Source organism: Rhinoderma darwinii, chromosome 2, assembly GCF_050947455.1.
Source record: "Rhinoderma darwinii isolate aRhiDar2 chromosome 2, aRhiDar2.hap1, whole genome shotgun sequence".
Classification (NCBI taxonomy): Eukaryota; Metazoa; Chordata; class Amphibia; order Anura; family Rhinodermatidae; genus Rhinoderma; species Rhinoderma darwinii.
In genome coordinates, this window is record NC_134688.1 from 163,060,847 (window position 1) to 163,082,953 (window position 22,107).

At 44.4% G+C, this 22,107-nt stretch overlaps 1 protein-coding gene across 17 annotated transcripts in view; it reads right to left on the reverse strand.

Moving 5' to 3' along the window:
• The window catches only part of DOCK9 (dedicator of cytokinesis 9), a 225,879-nt gene that overhangs the window by 137,463 nt on the left and 66,309 nt on the right, over positions 1 to 22,107 (reverse strand). For 3 of the 17 annotated variants that reach the window (XM_075852429.1, XM_075852418.1, XM_075852417.1), the window contains exon 1: positions 14,169 to 14,402. The exons of the other annotated variants lie outside the window; for them this stretch is intronic. In XM_075852429.1, coding sequence (XP_075708544.1) covers positions 14,169 to 14,306 — 138 coding nt within the window. In that variant the 5' untranslated portion in view covers positions 14,307 to 14,402. Of the gene's footprint in view, positions 1 to 14,168; positions 14,403 to 22,107 lie in introns of those variants that run through there. 17 annotated transcript variants of the gene reach the window in all.

Here is a 22,107-nt window from a genome sequence, read left to right on the forward strand (position 1 = left end):
TGCCTCACATCAGAAAACGGAAGAACTTTTTATTATTATTATTGTTGGCAAAGTATCGTTTTGGTATCGAGTATCACAATACTATACGAAGCATCGGTATCGAAGTCCAAATTCTGGTATCGTGACAACCCTACTACAAATACAAAATCTATTTAGTTAATTTAGTCATAGTTGCAAGATTTTTTTATTTTTTATTGGCAACTTAAGTAATGTAAACAACGTCAATGGAAAAGATGTCTCTTGCCATTACAAACACTGAACTGAAAGAACAATCAAAAGGAAACACATAGATCCTGTTTGCATAAAACAGTAGGGCTCAGAAATCCCACAAATTTCAAGGTCTTTCCACGAATTACAAAGTCTTTATGGAAAGAACACACTTTTCAGGAGAGAGTAAAAGTAATAGAGCGCACAGCTAGATCTGGCTTTCCTAGTGATGCAATGAGAGCAAAGCAACATTGTGTAGGAGGAAACCCGTGTCCAGTGCAAGTGTAATATGAAAATAGGGACCTCATTTGTTGGTTTAGTCAATACCTCAACTTACAGCGTATTACAAGATGGTAAAGGGACACAATCTCCTACTCAAGCTCGCCTCTGCATGTGTTCCTTGAAGGGTTGAGTAACTCTGTATATGCTTTGCTTTTTTGAGTACATGATTTTCTCCTCTTCGTTCAGGTTATAAGCACCCGACTTCCGTTTCCCATGGTGAAGCAGCTGAGCCCATTTTTGACTGTTTCCATAACTCCAATAAAAACGAAAGAGAGACATCTTTATTCATCCCCAGCCGGAGTCCTCACCAGGCGGTAGGAGGTCAGGACCTCCCATTCTGGAAATAGGTGGTGATCACCGTGCTAGGATATGTCTTCTTAAATGCTTAAAAAGGATCTGTCAGTAGGGCATAAATTGAACTGGTTAACTGACCTGAATAGCGCTGTTTGGTTTTTTTTCAAACCCCTCCCAGGTCCAGAGATATGGCCCACTGTTGTGTTGGCACCCTGCATGCTAATTTGCTGTAGCAAGCCAATGGGGTGAAGCAAGCTTCCCTGCCTCTGACCAATTAATGCAAGGCAGCTTAAGGGTTGTTCACTCCCTGTTGACTAACCGCAAATTAGCATAGAAGGAGCCAACACAACGAGGAAAAAAACACTGGAATCCGGGAGATGGCGCTATTCAGGTCAGTTAACCAGTTCAATTTATATGACCAGGTGACAGGTCCTCTATATTGAGAATATCCCTTTAAAACTATAAAACTGTTGGATTGGGCCAAAAGGCCAAAGTTTTCCAGGTTATCCTGATCAGGATTGGAAACATCGCAAAAAGGACACCATATTATATAAACATACAATTAATCTTAGAGAAACAAAATCTTATTTTCTATGTGTTATGAACAGAATGCTTAAATCGAAGAGATGAATTGATCATTTTCCTCATCCTATAACAGAATTACAAAGCTGTAAAGTGGATTCATTGTACCCGGAATATGCATCTGGGAGGACACTCACCATTTCATATCCAAACCACAATATTACACACTGTAATTTTCATAAATTAAAAAAAACAAAAAACCACCACACCAACATATGGAACACAGATTTTAACACATCAGCTATTTCAAGCCACATTCAAAAGGAAATCATATTCACTCCGGCAATTAGTATAACCACACGTTCACACACTAATAATAGATTCCGGGGGGCGTGGCCTAGCGGTGAATGTGAGGACGTGTATGACCGGAGCTCCTGCTGTATCCATCCTGTAAGGCATATATATCCCGCAGAATTTGGGGGAAAACGGCTTCCCCGGTGACTTACCGGAGTCTAGAGGTGGAGGTGCACGAGTGCCCATCCATAATGACGCGCTCGAAGAAGCAGAAGTCGCCGCCAGCGAGTCCCGCTCTCAAGATGGCGCCGGCGAGATGGAGGGCCGCACTAGAGGCCTAAGGCAGGAAGCAGCAGAGAAGCTGGAGAGGTTCGCCCGCACGCCGAGAGCAGGAGGTGCGGCAGCACAGCAGAGAAAGTCGGCTGGAGATCAGGCTGCAGGAGGCTCATCTTATGGATCCAGGTACTCTCCTTTGGCAGGGGACATGAGAAGTGAGGATGAGGAGGAGATGTGCGGTGCCATGCAGGATCAGCCAGGTGCTGGAGGGAAAAGTGGAGCAAGGAAGGGGGAACCCTCATTAAAGGACATTTTGGCTGCGGTGAAGCAAAATTCTATGGTCCTTACTGCCTTATCATGCCAGATGGGTGGATTAAAAGGAGGACATTTTGTTGCTCAGGAATGATATGCAGAAAGTAGCGGAACACACCACTGCTGTAGAGGGGAGAGTGTCAGACATGGAGGATGTGATTCCTAACATAAGGCAGGAGGTACAAGCACACTCTCAGGCAGTGGCCGCATTGCAGGCAAAGACAGATGACATGGAGAATCGGCTGAGACGGAACAACGTTCGACTTGTGGGGGTTCCGGAAAGAGTGGAGGAATCGAATCCGGATGATTTCTTCGAAAAATGGCTGATAGACACATTTGGTAGAGAGGAATTGACCCCTCTGTTTGCTGTGGAGAGAGCACACAGAGTGCCGACAAGACCCGGCCCTCCGCCGAGACCTGTCCTGATAAAGATACTACACTATAAAGATAGAGATAAAATCCTGAGGAAAGCGAGAGAACGTCAAGACATCTCCTTTAATGGGGTGAAAGTGTCCTTCTTCCCAGATTTTTATTTGGAAGTACAACGGAAAAGATCGCAGTTTATGAATATAAAGAGACGCCTAAGGGCGCTACAAGTGCAATATTCCATGATGTATCCTGCCCGCCTGAGAATAGTGGCTCTGGGCACGACTTCCTTTTTTGAGACACCGAGAGAAGCGGTTAGATGGTTGGACAGTCATGAAAGTCAATTGAGACCGGCGGAGGCAGAGAGGAGGCGTTGATCTGGAGAGAACCGGCTGAGAAGAAGAGGCCGGAGATGCAGGATTGAACCAGGTGTCGTAGACCATGGCAAGAACTGGCATTAAGGGTTCCTGGTTATGCTTGGACTCCTGATTGAACCCCTGGGGGCCTTTGAGGGCCTGGCTGCGGTGCACACTGAAGACAGGGAGTGGAGGAATTTGTCTATGGACATTGAGGGGTTCTGATATGTTGAAGGGATGGTTGTTTATTTGCAAAAAAGCAGCGGGAGTTATGGTCAGTTGAGCGGGAAGGGTGAATTGCAAGTTATGGTATTGCTGAATGTACGGTGGGCGGAGTTGACCTGCCGATGCTTGTTGTTATGGGTTATGGCAGATGATATCTGTCGCCCCAACCCTTGGAAAGGGGTAGGTTTACGGGGGATGTTACAGGGGGGGGGGAGGGAGGGGAGGGATGGAAGGATGACCCAACCGGTCGGATATTTAAAAGTACGAATACAGGGTATAATGTATTGGGATATGTTGAGGGATGACGGGATCACTTAATTGTTTGTCCTGGAATGTCCGGGGCTTGAGGGACTCCAGAAAACGGCAGGCGGTATTTGAATTTATTAAGAAGCAGGAGTCACGGGTGATAGGACTACAGGAGACGCATATGACTAGGGATTCGGTCTCCATGATGCATAGGGCCTGGATAGGCCATAGTTTTCATTCCTATCACACAACATATTTAAGGGGGGTGAGTCTTCTCATACATAGGGCGGTGCCATTTATATGTCATGACTCCTTCCAGGATGGGGAGGGGCGGTATGTCGGGGTACACTGTACGATGTATCACTGGAATTGTGTGTTGGTGGTGTTGTATGTTCCCCCTCCCTTTTCAAGTGGGTGTCTCAAGAAAGTGGTGGAAGAATTGGCTAGATTCCCGGAGGTGCCGTTACTCGTGATGGGGGATTTTAACGCGGTACCGAATACCAATATGGATAAATTTGGCACGACAGGGGGGGGGAATAACAGCGTTTGGTCATCTCGTGGCGGAAATGGGCTGGCGGGACATATGGAGGGATAAGCATCCAAATAAGTGTCAGTACTCTTGTGCGTCTTCCACGTATCAGTCTCTATCCAGGATAGACTTAATTTTGTGCTCGAATGCAGCGGTACCCTTCGTGGATTAGAATACCTACAAAGAGCCCTATCGGATCATTCTCCCTTGTTAATGACTGTGGTGACGGAGGGGAGGGCAGGGCAGGGGCAAGGGGGCTGGAAGCTCAATGCATTCTGGCTGAAGTTGATAGATAATAAACAAGTTCTAGACCTCATAAAAGGAGTATTTTCAGTTCAACTCTGGTACTGTACCGCAAGAGATACTGTGGGATGCGATGAAGGCGTGGCTGAGAGGGGTGTTCATCCAGCACATTTCGGCAGTAAAAACCAGGTCTAGACAATTAGGGGAAGCGCTGTTGGAAAGGGTAACGGAGACAGAAAGGTTACACATTGCGGATAACACACCAGACACTGAGGCATTGGGTGGAGGCACAGAGGTTATTAAAACAGCATCAGTTGGAGAGGGCGGATAACAAACGGATGTTTTTGAAAAGTCAATATTATGAGGAGGGGGGAGACCACAGGACGGTTACTGGCAAGAATGGCGCAGGCTCAGAGGGAGAATAATTATATACATACTATTAGGGGGGAGGGGGGAAAGCCAGAAACTGATACGGGGCAGATATTGAAAGTATTTAAGCAATTTTACTCCGATTTATATGCCTCTAGAGCAGAACACACACCTCAACAGTTGGAAGAGTATATAGGGGAGATGGACCTTCCCAGGTTGGGAGGGGAGGAGAGAAGGACATTGGAGGAACCTATATCTCTGGAGGAGCTCCAGGCAGCTATAGGGATACTCGCCAGTGAAAAGGCTCCGGGACCGGATGGTCTTCCGGTGGAGGTTTTTAAAGAATATGGGGAGGAACTCACACCTCATTTACTGGCCACTCTTCTGGATAGTTTTGATAGGGGGCGGCTCCCGGAATCAATGTATGAAGCAACTATAGTGGTTCTGCCTAAAGAGGGTAAAGATCCCCAGCTCCCGGGCTCCTACAGACCAGTCTCACTATTGACGGCAGATATTAAAATCATAGCGAAGGTCTTGGCGCTTCGACTGGCTAGGGTAGTGGCTGGGGTGGTACATGGGGACCAGGCCGGATTTATGCCATCCAAATCGACGGCGGTGAACCTGAGATGGCTGTTCTTGAATTTGCAAGTCCTTCCAGATAATCAAGGGGGGAGAGCCATTCTTTCCTTAGATGCGGCTAAAGCGTTTGATTGCGTGGAATGGGGATACTTGTGGTCAGTTCTGGGAAAAATGGGATTTGGGCCCAATTTCATAAAATGGGTAAGGTTGTTATACGTAGCCCCGACTGCAAAAATAAGGGTGAATGGAGCCCTCTCTGATCGGTTTGAGCTGGCGCGGGGAACACGTCAGGGATGTCCCTTGTCTCCGTTGTTATTCGCGTTGGCGGTGGAACCATTGGCGTGTGCAGTAAGACAACACGAGCATATACAAGGGTTGAGATATGGGGGGGTGGAGGAACGAATCGCATTATACGCGGATGATATGCTGTTGTTCATGGCGGAAACCGAGCGCACACTACCGTTAGTTATGGCCCTGATTAAGCGTTTTGGGAAATATTCGGGATTACTCATAAATTGGTCAAAATCGGCTCTTATGTTCATGGATCCGGGGGCTATCCAGACTGGGGAGGAGGAGGTGGAGATACCGGTGGTCACGGAGTTTAAATATCTGGGGGTCAGGGTGACGGCGAAAGCACAGGATTATATGTCCCTTAATGTGATGCCACTGTTGACAACGATAAAGGCCAAAGTAGAGGCTTGGAATAAGCTACCGCTATCTGCTCTGGGTAGGACAAATTTGATTAAAATGATCCTTATGCCTCAAGTGCGGTACATCTTACATAATTGCCCGGTATGGATCCCCAAATATTGGTTTAGGAGGTTGCATAACCTTTTCAGAGACTTAGTATGGAAGAAGGGGGTACCCAGGATTAAACTGGAGAAGCTTCAATTGCCTAAGGAGGAGGGGGGCCTAGCTTTGCCTAATGCTTGGGTGTATTATTTAGCTGCCCAATGTCAGCATTTCTGGGGGTGGGAGCAGGAGGAGACCTGGGGGTCCAGTGCGCGCATCCTATCGCATCTGGGGGGGGGGGGGGAGAATCCGCTGGCAGGACTGGAAGCACACAGCTATAGAAGACTGGCGAGTACTCGACCCACCCTGCTTCTCATACATAAGGTGTGGTGGCAGTGTAAGCACTTGTTGAAGATAGGAGAGTGTACTAAATATACCCCACTCTGGAGGAACACATATCTGGGGGAAATGGACAAATTGGAAGGGATGCAGGGGTGGGAGCAGCGAGGTATAATACGATTGAGTCAGTTGTACGAGGGAGGCATACTCAAATCCTTTCAGCAGTTACGGGAGGGGTTTCAGTTGGATTCCCGCATGTTCTATCAGTAGCTGCAGATTCGGCATGCTGTGCAGACACAAGCGGCCAATGTAGACATGGCGATCCATGAAACCGGAGTGTTGGAACATATTGCAAAAGCAGTAACGTCAAAGGGATTAATTTCATTGGTGTATCGCAGGTTACTGTCGGAACATCTGGGAGATCCTATGGCACCGGTCAAAGCGGCATGGGAAAGAGATGTGGGTCCTATTCCTACAGACCACTGGGAGGCGGTATTGGCGGCATCAAATACTCTGTCCATAAATGTAGCACAACGAAGATCTCAGTTATTTCTGATACATAGGGTGTATAGGACCCCCTGGGTTCTAAAACAAATGGGATTAAGGGCAGACGCCAGGTGTCCTAGGTGTCCGGAAGAAAAGGCAGACATCCTTCATATGTTCTGGTCCTGCGGGAGATTGGGGGCCTTATGGACGGAAATGACAGAGTTAATGGGCCGAGTGTTTGAGGTACAGATTCCATTGGATCCAGTGGTAATGCTGCTGGGGTATGTAGGGGACTTGGAGGGGGATAGGGCTGGCAATTGCAAAAATACTATACCAAGTGAGAAAGGGAATAGCAAAGCACTGGCTGGATGGGGAGTCACCCTCGAAGCAAGAAATTATAGGGGCACTAAATTCTCAGGTTCTGATGGAATATAGGATATATTCCAAGAGGGGGTCCAAGACTAAATTTGAAAAACAATGGGCTAGGTGGATTGATCACTCTGGGTGTGCTTCCTCGGAACTTATGACGCTACGTGCGCTGGGCCCACTCTAAATGGTTCTGGGGTCCAAGGGAACACTAAGGGCACGGGGGGCACGGGAGCAGGGAGGGACAGGTCACACATTCAGGAAAGGAGCCACTGACGGTTGCGTACATGCGAGGAGTTGGAGGAGGATGGGGGAGGGAAATGGGAAGGAGAAAGAGATAGGATAAAGAAGATTGTAACGGGAAGGCCGGCTGGGGGATACAGGGGGGAGTTGGGGGGAAGGGATTGTTTTGTTGGAAATAAATGCTTGGGTCTTTGGAGAAATGCTTTCAAAATGTCTGAGAATGTATAATGACCTGTACTGATGTGAAGTTTGTTGAATAACCTTGAACTGATTTAAAAAAAATAATAGATTCTGATTTTTGCTCAGTCCCAGTGTCACTTCCTAAATAACTCTTTGGGGGGTGAGAATTCATCGATTGATTTGCGCCAGGATGTTGACCTAGAAAAGTTTCAACTTATGCTGCACGTCATATTTGTGCTATAATTTACAAGTTCTCTCTACTCTCACCATCATATAAAAGTCACAGAATATAGTGGAGAGGACATGGCCAACCACGCTTCGACTAATTTATTACGTTTAAAGCCAGAAAATGGTAAAATCTAATCTACGTCTGCTATGGAATCTGTCGATCCTCTGAAAGGCCACGCCCACTCCACCAACTTCTCTTACGGCTTTTAAAAAGTGGCAAGAGACAATAATTTGCTACTTTTTAAAGCCACAGAAGTGGCATAAATGGATTAATAAATTCCCCCCATAGACTTTGTCTGCAACAAAATTCATGTTGTGAAGAGATCTTTATCATTTTAATATGGTTTTATATACAGAGACCTTTGTCTACATATTATTGTATACAACGCATTCAGTAAGTCTTCAGACCCTTTACATTTTTTCATATTTTGTTATGTTGAGACCTTGTGCTAAAATAAAATAAAACATTTTGGTTTTCCCCATCATTCTGCACTTAATACCCTGTGATGTGATGACAAAGTGAAAACAAAATGTTAGTAATCTTTGCTGAAAAGGACAAACTAAAATATTGCATTGATATAAGTATTCAGAACCTTTACTAAGTACTTAGTTGAAGCACCTTTAACATCGATATCAGCCTCCAGTCTTCTTGGATATGATGCCACAAGGTTTGCACACCTGGATTTGGGGATTTCTGCTATTCTTTTCTGCAGATCCTCTCAAGCTCCGTCAGGTTGGATGGGGACCATCGGTGGACAGCCATTTTCAGGTCTCTCCAGAGATGTTCGATAAGGTTCAAGTCAAGGCTCTGGCTGGGCCACTCAAGGACATTCACAGATATGTCCCTAAGCCACTCCTGTGTTGTCTTGGCTGTGTGCTTAGAGTCATTGTCTTGTTGGAAGGTGAACCTTCGGCCTTAGTCTGAGGTCCAGAGCACCCTGTATCAGGTTTTTATTAAGAATATCTCTGTACTTTGCTACATTCATCTTTCCCTCAAGCCTGACCAGTCTCCCTGTCCCAGCCACTGAAAAACACCCCCACAGCATGATGCTGCCACCACCATGCTTCACTGTAGGGATGGTACAGGGCAGGCAATGAGCAGTGCCTGGTATCCTTAAAGGGGGGCCGAAAAGTTCAATCTTGGCTTCACCAGACCACAGAATCTTGTTTCTCACAGTCAGAGTCCTTTAGGTGCTTTTTTTGCAGACCCCAGGCAGGATTTCAGGTGTCTAACTGGGGAGAAGCTTCTTTCTGGCCACTCTGCCATGAAGCCCAGATTAGTGGAGTGAGTGCTGCAGTGATGGTTTACCTTCTGGAAGTTTCTTTCATCTGCACACAGGATTTTTGTAGGTCAGCCATAGTTCTTGGGTTCTTGGTCACCTCTCTTACCAAGGCCCTTCTCCCCCAATTACATCGTTTGGGGAGGAGGCCAACTCTAGGAAGAGTCCTGGTTGTTCCAAACCTCTTCCATTTAAGAATTATGGAGGCCACTGTGCTCTTGGGAACTTTCAGTGCAGCATAAAAAATTTTTGTACCCTTTTCCAGATCTGTGCCTCCACACAATCCTGTCTCTGAGCTCTACAGAAAGTTATTTTCTCCTCCTGGCTTGCTTTTTGCTCTGATATGCATTGTCAGCTGTGAGACCTTATGTAAACTAGGGTTGTCAGGATACCAAAATTTTGACTTCGATACCGATACTTTGTGTAGTATTGCGATTTTCTATATCAAAACTATACTTTGCCAACAGTAATAAAATGATGTGGGGCACGTGGTGTGATCAATTTTCAATGTGCCTCACATTAATAGTAATTAACCCCATCATGTTCCTCAGTCATAATGGACAACATTGGGTTAATGTGTAAGGTACATAATGGGGTTAATTACTATCAATGTGAGGAACATGGAGCTTAAACTCACACACCTTGTGCCTTACATTAATAAGTGAAAGATTTTATGGTTTTTTTTATAGCGTACACCTCAAATGATGCAAAACATTTGTTGAGCAAATTATTATGGCCGCGCCTATTACCGAATGCGTACATTTTAAGTATTGAGACTTACTTTAATGATTATTGTAAAAAACGTGTATGTGTATTTTTTTTTATTTAACATTACTTTGTTTTTACTCTTATTTTTAAACTTTAGTGTACTGGCATATATCTATATGCCAGCACATTAGCCGGTGTACTGATAGTACACAGGCAGTTGTTAGGACATACCCAAGTATGCCCTAACAACAGGAAACATGGTAAGACAGCCCTGGGGTCCTTCAATGGACCCAGGGCTGTCTGCCCATATATGGTATGTCCCTCAATCCCGTCACAGGGATTTCCTGTGACGCGATCCAAGGGGCATCTCCCTTTGCCTGTTCCCCTTGAATGCTGCAGTCAGCTATGATCGCAGCATTCAAGGAAATAGCGGCGGAAGTGAGCGGTTTCTCTGATCTCCGCCGTTAGAGCGGGACTGCGGCTGTGTAATACAGCCATTGCTCTGCTCCTGACAAGTGCGTGCGCAGTCTGCATGAGGTCATGCGGACGGTGCTGCACTAATGAGCGCAGGCACTGAACACAGAACACAGGCGTGTTTTGCAGTGCGGCTGCCATGTTCAGTCTTCAGTGCCGGCAATCATCAGTGCAGCGCTGGTCGCATCACATCATCCTGACGGCACGCACTTGTCAGGACTCAGGAGTGGGGCAATGGCTGTGTCACACAACTGCAGCTTCGCTCTCATTCATGTGTTACAATGTTAGGCTGTGCGGCCGCACAGCTTAATATCGAAATATATGAAATAGCAATATCGAACCGTTTGAGATTGCACGATATCGAAACATTAAAGAAGTTTCGATGCATTGTGCATCCCCAATATAGACAGGGGTGTCTTTCCAAATCATGTCCAATCAAATGAATTTACCCCAGGTGGACTCCAATCAAGGTGCAAAAAAACATCAAATATGATCGAGGAATGGGAGGCCCCAGAGCTCAATTTCAATGGTCATCGCAAAGGGTCTGAATACTTCTGTCGGTGCGAAATTTGAGTTTTTCATTTTTAATAAATTTGCAAAAACTTCTAAAATTCTTTTGTACTTTGTCATTACAGGGTATTGTTTGCAGAATGATGGTGGAAAAACTAGATTTTTTTTAATTTTAGCACAATGTGAAAAAAGAAAAAGGGTTTGAAGACTTTCCGAATGTACTGTATATGAAAGTTGCTGCCACAATATTTTCTCCCTGGACTCAGGTGGACACTTGCGACAGACAATCGGGAGCATTAACTCGGATACAAGATTTCACACATGATGTATAAAAATGCACATATATTTATTTTTGGGAGAGGAGAAGGGGGTGCTTTTTCTGATACATTCTGCCCGAATATAAATGATATTCTTTGTGTGCCCTATGAAGAGTTGAAAAGCAAAGAATCGCCCTGAAAGCACATAAAGGCGATTATCCATTCACCGGTTGACCTGACAAACCAAGATAAATCATATCACTGCATATCATAGCACTGCATATTACAGACATTATGGATCCACAGTGAATTTTTATCTCTCACTAGAGAGAATGCTTAAACCTTAGGCAACCAAACCAAATCGTTTCAGCAATCGTTTTACATAGTGGTAGGATGTATACGGTGCTATACCACAAGCCTCAACAGGTGATTGCCCCATCATAGATAATGTATGGGTAGGTATACACATCCCAGCCCCCATGGACATCACCATTTCAGATCAGGAAGCAACTCAAAAACATTCTCTTTTATTTTGATTCTCTGTAGATCTAAGGTCACAAAAGCAAAAGGCAAATTTTTCAATCTGATCGAACGTAAAAATAAAAAAAATGTACACATGACATAAGTCAATTGTTCCAGAATATTTCTGAATGGAAGCTGAATTCTACCTGTTACACCGCTGTGAATTACAGATGAGATCTACCCCAATTCTAGGTGTGTATATAGCGTACAATAGAAGCTGCGTGTATCATTCTTTAGAAAGAGATAACTGTGCACTTGGAGAACTGTGGACTTCGGAGGAGACTCCCTCCTACCGAAAAATATTGGACCAGTGACATGAAACTATTTTCACACAGATGTGAAATAGATTTGGACAATGTGCAGAGAAGGTGAAGTCCAGGGCGTGGGGATGTATCATTGTACAGATCACATCTTTCCACATAGTTCCTGAATACAGGGGGGAATCATTCCAAGCTCATTATATTCTTGGTTTATGGTGATTTGCTTTCTATTTGCAGGCAAAAAACAAAGCTGCACGTCAATGCATACAAGAAATAGGCTTCCTACATTCTTATGTTCACATTGGTTTGTTTTTCTTTCATCTGCTGTGAACTGTAAAATAAGTGAAATCCTTTATTTATTTATTTTTAAACCTGGATTAAATTAGGGCAGTTATAAAAACACCCCCCTTTTTTCTATATTGGTTAAGTCCCATGCCACCTATAAAGGTCCTGCCCACAGAGGGAAAGCAGCCCGCTCCTTGAACACGAAAATAACCGGAAAAAAAAAGTAAAATTCCCCCCCCCCAGAAAACACTGTTTCGTTGAGCGTTGCAGTAGAATCCCTAGTACAGAGACCAGTATCGCCTATATCCTACAGAAGTAAGAGGTACTACACTAACCACACGGTCATCTTTTTTTCCACTTAAAGTTTATAACCATTCTATTTTTGCTGGAATAGTAACTTTCTGCAGAGAATGTGCTGGGCTTGTGCTTCTACTAAACTGTAAATCTGAAGTCAGAGCTGCAGTACAAAGCATGGAGGATAGTCAGAACAGCAGTCAGCCTTTGACGAGGAGCGGGATTTCAGACTTCTGGTTTACTATGAAACTAGGCTGCAATGACGGATCATAGTTCTGAGCTAATGTAGCAGGGATAAAAAGAAAAAAAAAAGGAACCAAGTTGCCTCCGCAGAAGAAAGATGTATCCTAGATCATCATTGGGAGAAAATTGCTGGTGCTTGGGAGTTGGGAGCTTCCAATAAAACAAGGTTACAAGGCTGACAGGTGACAGATGCATGGGACTCTGACAGTCACAGCTGTAGGTGATATTCAGTCACCCCATACAGAACATTGATCACAACTCAAATGTATCTCTTCAACAAGACTAATGAATCGAGTCATTACTTAGGATACCTGTAGGTCATGGGGACAACTGAACATCTCCGAAGAAACAACTCTTTGCATGATGTTCTTGGTATCAGTTTCAGATCACACACAGCAACATGTGAAATTCACTGAAGAAATAGCCCAGAACTCAGGTCCATTCACCTCTATGCCCGGCTACCTACTCTACGCAGACACCAAAGAAATACATCTAGCTAAAGGATAATGCGGACACGTGAAGAAGCAATACCGTATTCCACGCTAACAAATCTTTAAATTCATTTCTCTTTTAATGATGTGATAAAACGAGCAGCATCACGTAGAAAGCTTTTTATCTATATGCATAAAGTATGTGGGTATAATCCACGACAATACATCAAACCTACATTGAAAATGCAATACCTAAGCCAGAGCTTTAAATCTGACACCCAAAAACATGTGTTGGCATTAATGTGCAGACTCCATGTTATAGATCCCATGCTCACATTACTAGACATACTAGCTTCAGCTCAAATCTCCCCCCCCCCCCCATCCCCCATTTTCAACAAGTGTTGTCATTTTACAACATGCCAAATGCTGTGGCACAAAAACATGCCAGAAAGACGATGAAAATAGATACAAAAGTATCCTAAGCATCTACTACAGTACCAAGATCAAAACAAACAAACGAACGTAAACAAACAATACATTAGGAATAGATTGTGCTACCTAGAAAAATTGTGCTGCCCAACTAGTTTAAGATTAGAAACCCATAAAACATGTACCACTAGTTTGGCCACTGTGATGGTCAACACCACACGTACAATTGGACCGTTATGGTTCCAGGTGCAAGCACCAATGATCTCATGAACACCCTGTAGCCCAAACTGCGTGGATGACCTTATGCAGTCACCTGGACAAACATCATACAGTGAGCAATTGTGAACCTGGCCCGGACATCCCATAAAGAACCCACAAAGAGTTTACCAGCTACAAAATAACACATTGTAGCCACAATACATCAGTGATCAATGACCAAAAAGACAAGTATTAAAAATTCAAACCCCCAAAGACTTGTAAAATAAACCACACACTATTACAGAGTCCATTTGTTGCTGATCCTCCAGGAACCGGAAACAGCCCCAAAGCCGTAACATTTCTAATATACAATAATGGTCAATAGATTTGAGTGCATTTCAATACAAGATAATTGTTCTTCTATGTAAGGGTCCATTCAGACGTGGCAGTTAAGGTGCGATTAAATCTGCATTGAACAACCGAATCCGAACTGCAAGTGTTTTTAATACGCATGTGGTTTTCGGATGGGGTTTTAATAGCCCCTCAATCGCAACATCTGGATGGACCCTTATTGTGTGAGCACCACAGCTCGTCTGCCCTTACCAGCTCTGGTGTGTGGCTCTCTGCCTCCGGCTCAGCCTCGATAGCCGCGGCAGCTGGAGCAGCATCCTTACACTGTAGCGGGGATTCGATCACCAGCTCCTTCTTAACACTTTTGGCTGTGCCTGTCCTATTTTGCATCTTCAGTGAGCCACGGTTCCAACAACAGGTCTCCAAACTCTTCACAGTACTTCAATATGAGCGAACATGTCAGAAAACCAGAGGGAGTGGAAGTGCCTCTCCCAGCTTTGGAAGTTTCAGACCAGGAAAAAAAAAAGACTAAATTTGAGAGTTCTTTTCTAGTGGGAAATCCAGTGCAGTTGTGAGCCGGCCTCTGAAGGGGGCTGGAATAATGTCCGGCCTGGAAAAGGAGGATCTGTTTTCATGGCACAAGTGCTGCGCTGTGCATGGTGCACTGTGTCCGTGTAGTAGAGCAGATGTTGTCCTCACAGTAGCAGCAGAGAAGTTCACCGGGCGCAGGCTTGGTTTTAGAACACATGCAGTTGTCATACAGTAAGACGCGGTTTGTTCCTTACTTTTTATGAGACCTTACAGTAAAAGCCACTTTGAAATGAAGCTCCCATTATTATCCTATGGAGGAAGATACCTCTGCAGTAAACGGCTTTGTCTGTGTGCACACCCATGTAATCTGTTACTAATCATAAGGGAGGCAACTCGAGACGGTCTAACTTCTCCTACTAAACTGGCAGTCCTCCCAGCCAATGACTAGAGACATACCATACTGAACACCTGTGGTAATATAACAATGCAGCGCCATGTAATAAATAGTATACTTACCCCCTATTCATACAATGGAATTATAGACCGTATACGCACATGGGCATTATACAATTCACATTCAAGATTAAAACGAAAAAACTAAGTCTGTAAAGAGCGGAGGTTCTGTTCCAAATTACCATCAGGACAACTCATTCATATACGCTATCAGGGTATATGGAGGTACCCCACTTGTGACGCTCCTATTAGCTAGAGCCAGCAGCCAGGCCCGTGATGAGCTTCGTGCCTAGAGGACGGTCATGACTAGACAACCCCTTTAACATTTGGTCCCCCTATGTTGTTGGCATGGAAGCGAGCAATGCTTTAAACTTCATTTCCATTTGCTCCCTGCAGGATCAACTAGCCAGTCAGCAGTCCATGGATTAATCCATATCGTCAAGAAATACTGGTCGACTGAACCAGCGGACTAGTTTGCATGCCTGCAGCCATAGTTCTGGAGAACACCTGTAAGGGCGGCTATCATAATAAAAGTACGCAGCGCACCTGACACAGGATATCAGATATACACTTTTTCAATGGCTGTAAGGCAAAGAAAAAAAAAGGCAAAGAAAAAAAAGGCTAGGGGAGAACACCTCTGTACATACGGCATCAGATGGAGAAAGCCATGAATTTCATTTTTTTTACATCGAAGTCCATTCAGAAATCAAAAGCACACCGATACGGGAAAGGCCCAATGCACTTCTAGAAGTGCAAAGCTAAGCCGTAATACAGCCATGTGCGTGAGGTCTAATGCAAAAGAATATTTACATTAATATACGGCTTTGTATACTATGCCTGAAATGGTCCTGCGGACTTGAATAGGTCTTCCTTTTTAAAGGCTATGTACACATTTAAAAATGTTGTGTTTTTTTACTTTTTTTATTTATGAAAATGTGTATCAGTGTGTTTAATGCAACTTTATAATAACATAAGAATTTTTTTTTACTTTTTCAGATACAGCTGCTTTGTGTCCTGTATAGAGAGCAGCTGAATCAAGTGCTGAATCCTGTATCCATCAGGTTAGCGGCACTGACTGGTTCAGAGAAAGCGGGTCCTGCGTGTCTGACACACAGTATCGAGCTGTTACCAATCACATTTAAGTTCGTAACTTAGATGTGATAGATTACAGGTGGACCCATTGTCTCTGAACCCGCCAGTCCCACGGACCTGACGGATACAGGTCTCAGAGCAATATATAGCTGCTCTGTATACAGGCTACGAAGCAGCTGCATCTCAAAAAGTAAAAAAATATTTAATAAAAACGAATTCGAAAGTTGCACTAAACATACTGTTGGATATTTTGATATTAAAAAAAAAAACACGTTTTCAAAGGTGTACATGGCCTTTAATGAAAGTCTTTTAGTCATGTGCACTAAGTAGATCGATTCTACACCAAAGTTCTGGCAGAAAATCATGGAGTCAAGAATGGAAACCTCCGGCAGAAAAATATGGATGCTCATCACAGAAGCGGATTTGTCTTGTATATAGTTAATGACCACACGCCAATGTCGAGCGCAATCCTTTTTTGTCTCCATTCCAGAAGAGAAAGAAGAAAATCTCCCCAGTACACAGCAAACACATAGGCAATTGTTTACAGCTTGAAATAATAGTAGCATAATTCAGAAATCTCAACACAGCCAGGACTGAATGCTGGAGAAAAGGAAACCCCGTCCCCTTTATGTAGGGTTATTGAATTACCGGGATTCTGGGGAGGCTCCGGGTGCATGACGCTGGCCTGGTGTCAACAGTTCACTTTCCACGTTGAGCGGAGCAGGAATGTTTCATTATTTCTGGGATGATCTTCATATGCAGCCAGCGCAGCGATGACTGAATGACAATAGATCCCTGACTCATCTCTATGTGAAACCCAGTTCACAACATTGATTTCTCAACATCGCAGGTTTAAATCTGGAAAGTGACTATGAAAACCTCACGCACCTGCCTAACACCTTAGTACTTCTTCGGGAAATAACGGATACTATGAATAATTATTCACAGTAAACAGTCTTTAATTGGGGCATGTTTAACAGGTTTTCATTCCTGGTGTAGAAAAGTTGCATAAGAGCCCAAATTGAACTGAAATTTGCATCAGACATTTAAAAAAAAAAAAAAAAAAAAAGTTCCTCACTGCTCCTCTTCTCCCCTCACAACGCTGCGGTTCATACAAGATCCTGACACCGAGCGGCACTCAACGTCATACTTTTTTATTTTACAGTATTAACAGTGGGAAAGCAGGAATGAACGGTACAGGGCCACGGGTTTTGCACCACAATCGCGAAGCATGGTCGGCCGAAAGACAATACATTTATTAAGGAGGCATTTGCGGTGTTGCATTCTACTCCAACTTTCCTCATTCACTAAAATAGGAGCAGAATTGCAGTTCTACAGCAATGCCGCTACACTGTGACCAGAGCCGTTTGCTTCAGACATCGGTCACTGTACAAGATCCGGTACTCGGAACAGCTGATTGGTGCAGGGTCCGGGTGTTGGACCCCCAATAATTGTATACTGATGACCTATCCTGTGGATATTTACCGTTGTTTCGGCTTCGCTAACTCCATACAATCTGCTGCTATCACCAGGGAAAGACCGGACGGCAGGGAAAATGTAGCATTACATGCTGGCCATTCAAATGAACGGCTGTCCATGCAATACCTGAACATGTAGGGTGCGCAAGAGTGGCTTTCATTTCCGGCGCAGAGGGGAATCCGCAGTGGGTGACCACCACTAGGACATCCATATATCCTAATGGGAATATGGACAGGAGTTGTTGTGGTGAGATAACCCCTCTAACAATTATATCTACACAATAAGGCCCCATGCACACGACCAGAAAAATTGTCCGTAATCTGATAGTAATACGGTCCGCAATTAGGGCTCCATTCTGTTCTATTGGCCGCGAACACCTTTCCGTATCGCTACCGATGGGTGTCCGGGCCGTAGAAATGTTCTGTAAATTATCGAAATTTATCTATCAGTAAATACTGTCCATAAATACGGACCCATAATCCATCCGTATTTACAGATTGGTATTCGCAAATATGGTCTGTATTGCATCTGTATTTAATCCATATATCTGGATCCGTAAAAAAAGAGGGAGACCGCAAATATCAGCATGCTGCCTAGCAGTGCTTCTGTAAATACGGACGGTTTACGGATGCACATGCGTAGCCGTCCGTATTCACGGAAGCTCCCATAGACTTCTATGGGAGAGTCCTTGCTGTAATTACGGACAAGAATAGGACCGGTTCTATAATTTTTTCAGCACAGACACCCATCAGTGAAAATACTGAAAGGTGTCCGTGGCCAATAAAAAATTAATGGGTCCGTAATTGCTGTCCGTAATTACGAACCGTAATTACTGATGAATATTATAAAAATACTATGATGGTGAACAGTAACAATATTCACATGACTAGAAGGTACTCTTCACAGCTATCAATCTTTTTCTGTTTCCATCCATCTTGTGTGACAAAATGCCATTTGTAAACGGATGTCCCAATGGATTCTAGTGATTGTAATAGGATGTCATGAAATGGTTGTCCTAGCAGTACAACCCGTCTATTTGCACTATTAAGAGATATGGATGCCATATTGAATCCCAACTATCTGCCAGAACAGAGCTTCATGTACTATATGGACGGTCATTCATGTAGTGCTGTCTAAAGCTTCCCCCGGCGATATTGCTGGTGGTGAGACATGTCGGCTTCTTTTTGAAAAGTGGTTTTGCTCATGAGACAAACTCTTTAGGCTATGTTCACACATTGCATAAAAATGACGCTGTGGAACTGGCCTAAAAATCCATACCAAAACCTGCAAAGAAATACGCATGTATCTTGTGGTTTATTTTGGGGCGGAAGTTAACAGTGGATTTCCATTTCTTGATTTGAACATTTGTAGGACGCCAACAATCCGCAGCGGATTTTTTTATGCTGTGAGTGAATGGAGTTTGTTAAAACCCCACTAATATTGTACCGTACTTTGTTACAGAATTTCGGATGTAAAAATACCTGCACCAGACAGGACGAGGTTGTATACAATAGGGGTGATTTATCAAACGTATCAGAGGCTACACGAATGTCCTAATGTCATCACATAGCAAAAAGTTTCACTTGCCATCCCGCTGACTTTAATGTTAAAAAAAAACGATTCAATTGCATATTTTACATTTTTTACAATGAATCTAGAAGTACCAAAGAAATAAACACAAAGCAGGACACAATCTCTAGAAACGTGACAGACATAAGTGGCGACTTGATGTATAGGATGACTGACGGCATTGCAGGAGCACAAGATAACAGCTGAGAAAACATTGTCTTTGGACGCTCCACACTGAACCACCACTACTTTTTCGTCTAGGAAAACAAACAGCTGAGAAAATCGCCAAGTTGGAGAAAAACAGCAAACCCTCATCCGAATCCTACCGTAGATTGTAAATATATACGCCATGTATCAACATAATACATGAGATCACCAAACCCTACTGAAATATGTGCTGAGCCATGCGTTCCGTTCTACAATGTTCTTCTTAAGAATCTCTGGAGTAAACTCATCTGAAATACACATTCATATTGAAGTTACAAGAATATTCCCATTACTATTTACAGAGTTCTGCATTTTATAATTGTTAAAAACTAAATTGATATCCACCTAGTATTGCTGGGATAGTACGATTTCTCTAATATAGGTATTTCCAAGGAACGGGAAAACAGAGATCAGATACTATGCGATGGTCTCACAGAGATGTTAGACTGGATGGGAAAAAGCTCGACAGCCTTCTATATACATATTCTCCCCTTATACAGATGGCACAGGGGAAATTACCAGTTTTTATACACTATTTTTTTTGATACATGCAGACCTGCCTAGCATAGTGCAAGACTTGAAAGTTCACATACATTACATTTTCACTTTATTTTTTTACAGAAAGATATTTTTCTGCAATTTTTACAGAAAAATGGAATGAAAACGCCAAGCGCGAACGCATTCTTACAGTATTTCAAAATATAGTAAACCAATGTATTTTTACACTTCAGCTAAACATTCCCACAAGGCTTTAAAACTATAATTTTGGTGATAGCCGTTCCTGGCTGTCAACATGCAGACATTTCAGAAACCAAAGTGAAATTGAACTATGGGTAACTCCGCAGCCACATGACAAGGCTTTCACACTTGTCATCGGAGAACAGAGCCATTTCACATAGCCACCTGCTTCAAGACGTCTGGGTCAGGCAGTGTCAGACACGCTGCCTTCCATTTCTCTCTGTCTACTGAAATCCACTGACAGAAGACCGAGGCCAGCAAAACACAGGGGTCAAGCGCTCCTCTACTCACTCATAGAATGATGCGTGAACTTCATAGGGAGGGATCCAAAAAGGTTTCTTCTATCCAATGCTACAACGGAAATGATGGCATGATAAATAAGGTATGTTCAGTAAAGCATGGGTTGTTGAAACCACCACCATAGTATGTTGGATGAATTAGAAGACAGAAGTGAAATTAGGCTGGGACTACGTCGTCACTAAATGTCATTGCCATTTCAATTATTCTCCAAGGGTAAAAAAATTGCAGTAGCTGTAACGCTTTAAAGAGAACCTTTCACCTGCAGCATGTAATGGGCAGGCCTGCACAAACCGTGGGGCACTTTAAATTTTTTAATACCCTGTTCCGTTATTTAGATATCAATGCCATTCTATTTGGCGCCCGATATTTAAAACAGACCCCTGAACTGTCAATGGGGGCTATTTAATTGTCAATTGAGACAAGGACAAGACTGCGTGATCTGTCGCGAGAGACAAGGACAAGACTGCGTGATCCGTCGCGAGAGACAAGGACAAGACTGCGTGATCCGTCGCGAGAGACTAGGACAAGACTGCGTGATCCGTCGCGAGAGACAAGGACAAGTCTGCGTGATCCGTCGCGAGAGACAAGGACAAGACTGCGTGATCCGTCGCGAGAGACAAGGACAAGACTGCGTGATCCGTCGCGAGAGACAAGGACAAGACTGCGTGATCCGTCGCGAGAGACAAGGACAAGACTGCGTGATCCGTCGCGAGAGACAAGGACAAGACTGCGTGATCCGTCGCGAGAGACAAGGACAAGACTGCGTGATCCGTCGCGAGAGACAAGGACAAGACTGCGTGATCCGTCGCGAGAGACAAGGACAAGACTGCGTGATCCGTCGCGAGAGACAAGGACAAGACTGCGTGATCCGTCGCGAGAGACAAGGACAAGACTGCGTGATCCGTCGCGAGAGACAAGGACAAGACTGCGTGATCCGTCGCGAGAGACAAGGACAAGACTGCGTGATCCGTCGCGAGAGACAAGGACAAGACTGCGTGATCCGTCGCGAGAGACAAGGACAAGACTGCGTGATCCGTCGCGAGAGACAAGGACAAGACTGCGTGATCCGTCGCGAGAGACAAGGACAAGACTGCGTGATCCGTCGCGAGAGACAAGGACAAGACTGCGTGATCCGTCGTGAGAGAAAAGGACAAGACTGCGTGATCCGTCGCGAGAGACAAGGACAAGACTGCGTGATCCGTCGCGAGAGACAAGGACAAGACTGCGTGATCCGTCGCGAGAGACAAGGACAAGACTGTGTGATCCGTCGCGAGAGACAAGGACAAGACTGCGTGATCCGTCGCGAGAGACAAGGACAAGACTGCGTGATCCGTCGCGAGAGACAAGGACAAGACTGCGTGATCTCTCGCCAGAGACAAGGACAAGACTGCGTCATCTCTCGCGAGAGATCACACAGTCTTGTCCTTATCTCCCGAGAGATGGAGAGTGAGTGAGAGCACGCGCACAGGCTCTCCTCTCTCCAGCTCTTGCGGTGACTCTGTCCGTAGCTAATTGGACAGTGTCACAGCGATGTTACACGTCCCCTTGCCTAAACACGCCCCCTTGACAGTTCAGGGGGTTATTTAAATATCGGGCGCCAAATAGAACGGCACCGATACCTAAATAACGAAGGAGGGTAGGAAAAAATTTAAACTGCCCCAGGGTTTGTGCAGCCCTGCCCATTACATGCTGCACATGTATGGGCAGGTGCAAGGTTCTCTTTAAGTAGCCTGCATTCACATTTGATTTCCTCGATCTAGTAACAAAGCCGCCAACTAGAAAACAGCATTTGTTATTTTTAGACATCAAGAATGCTGTCTAT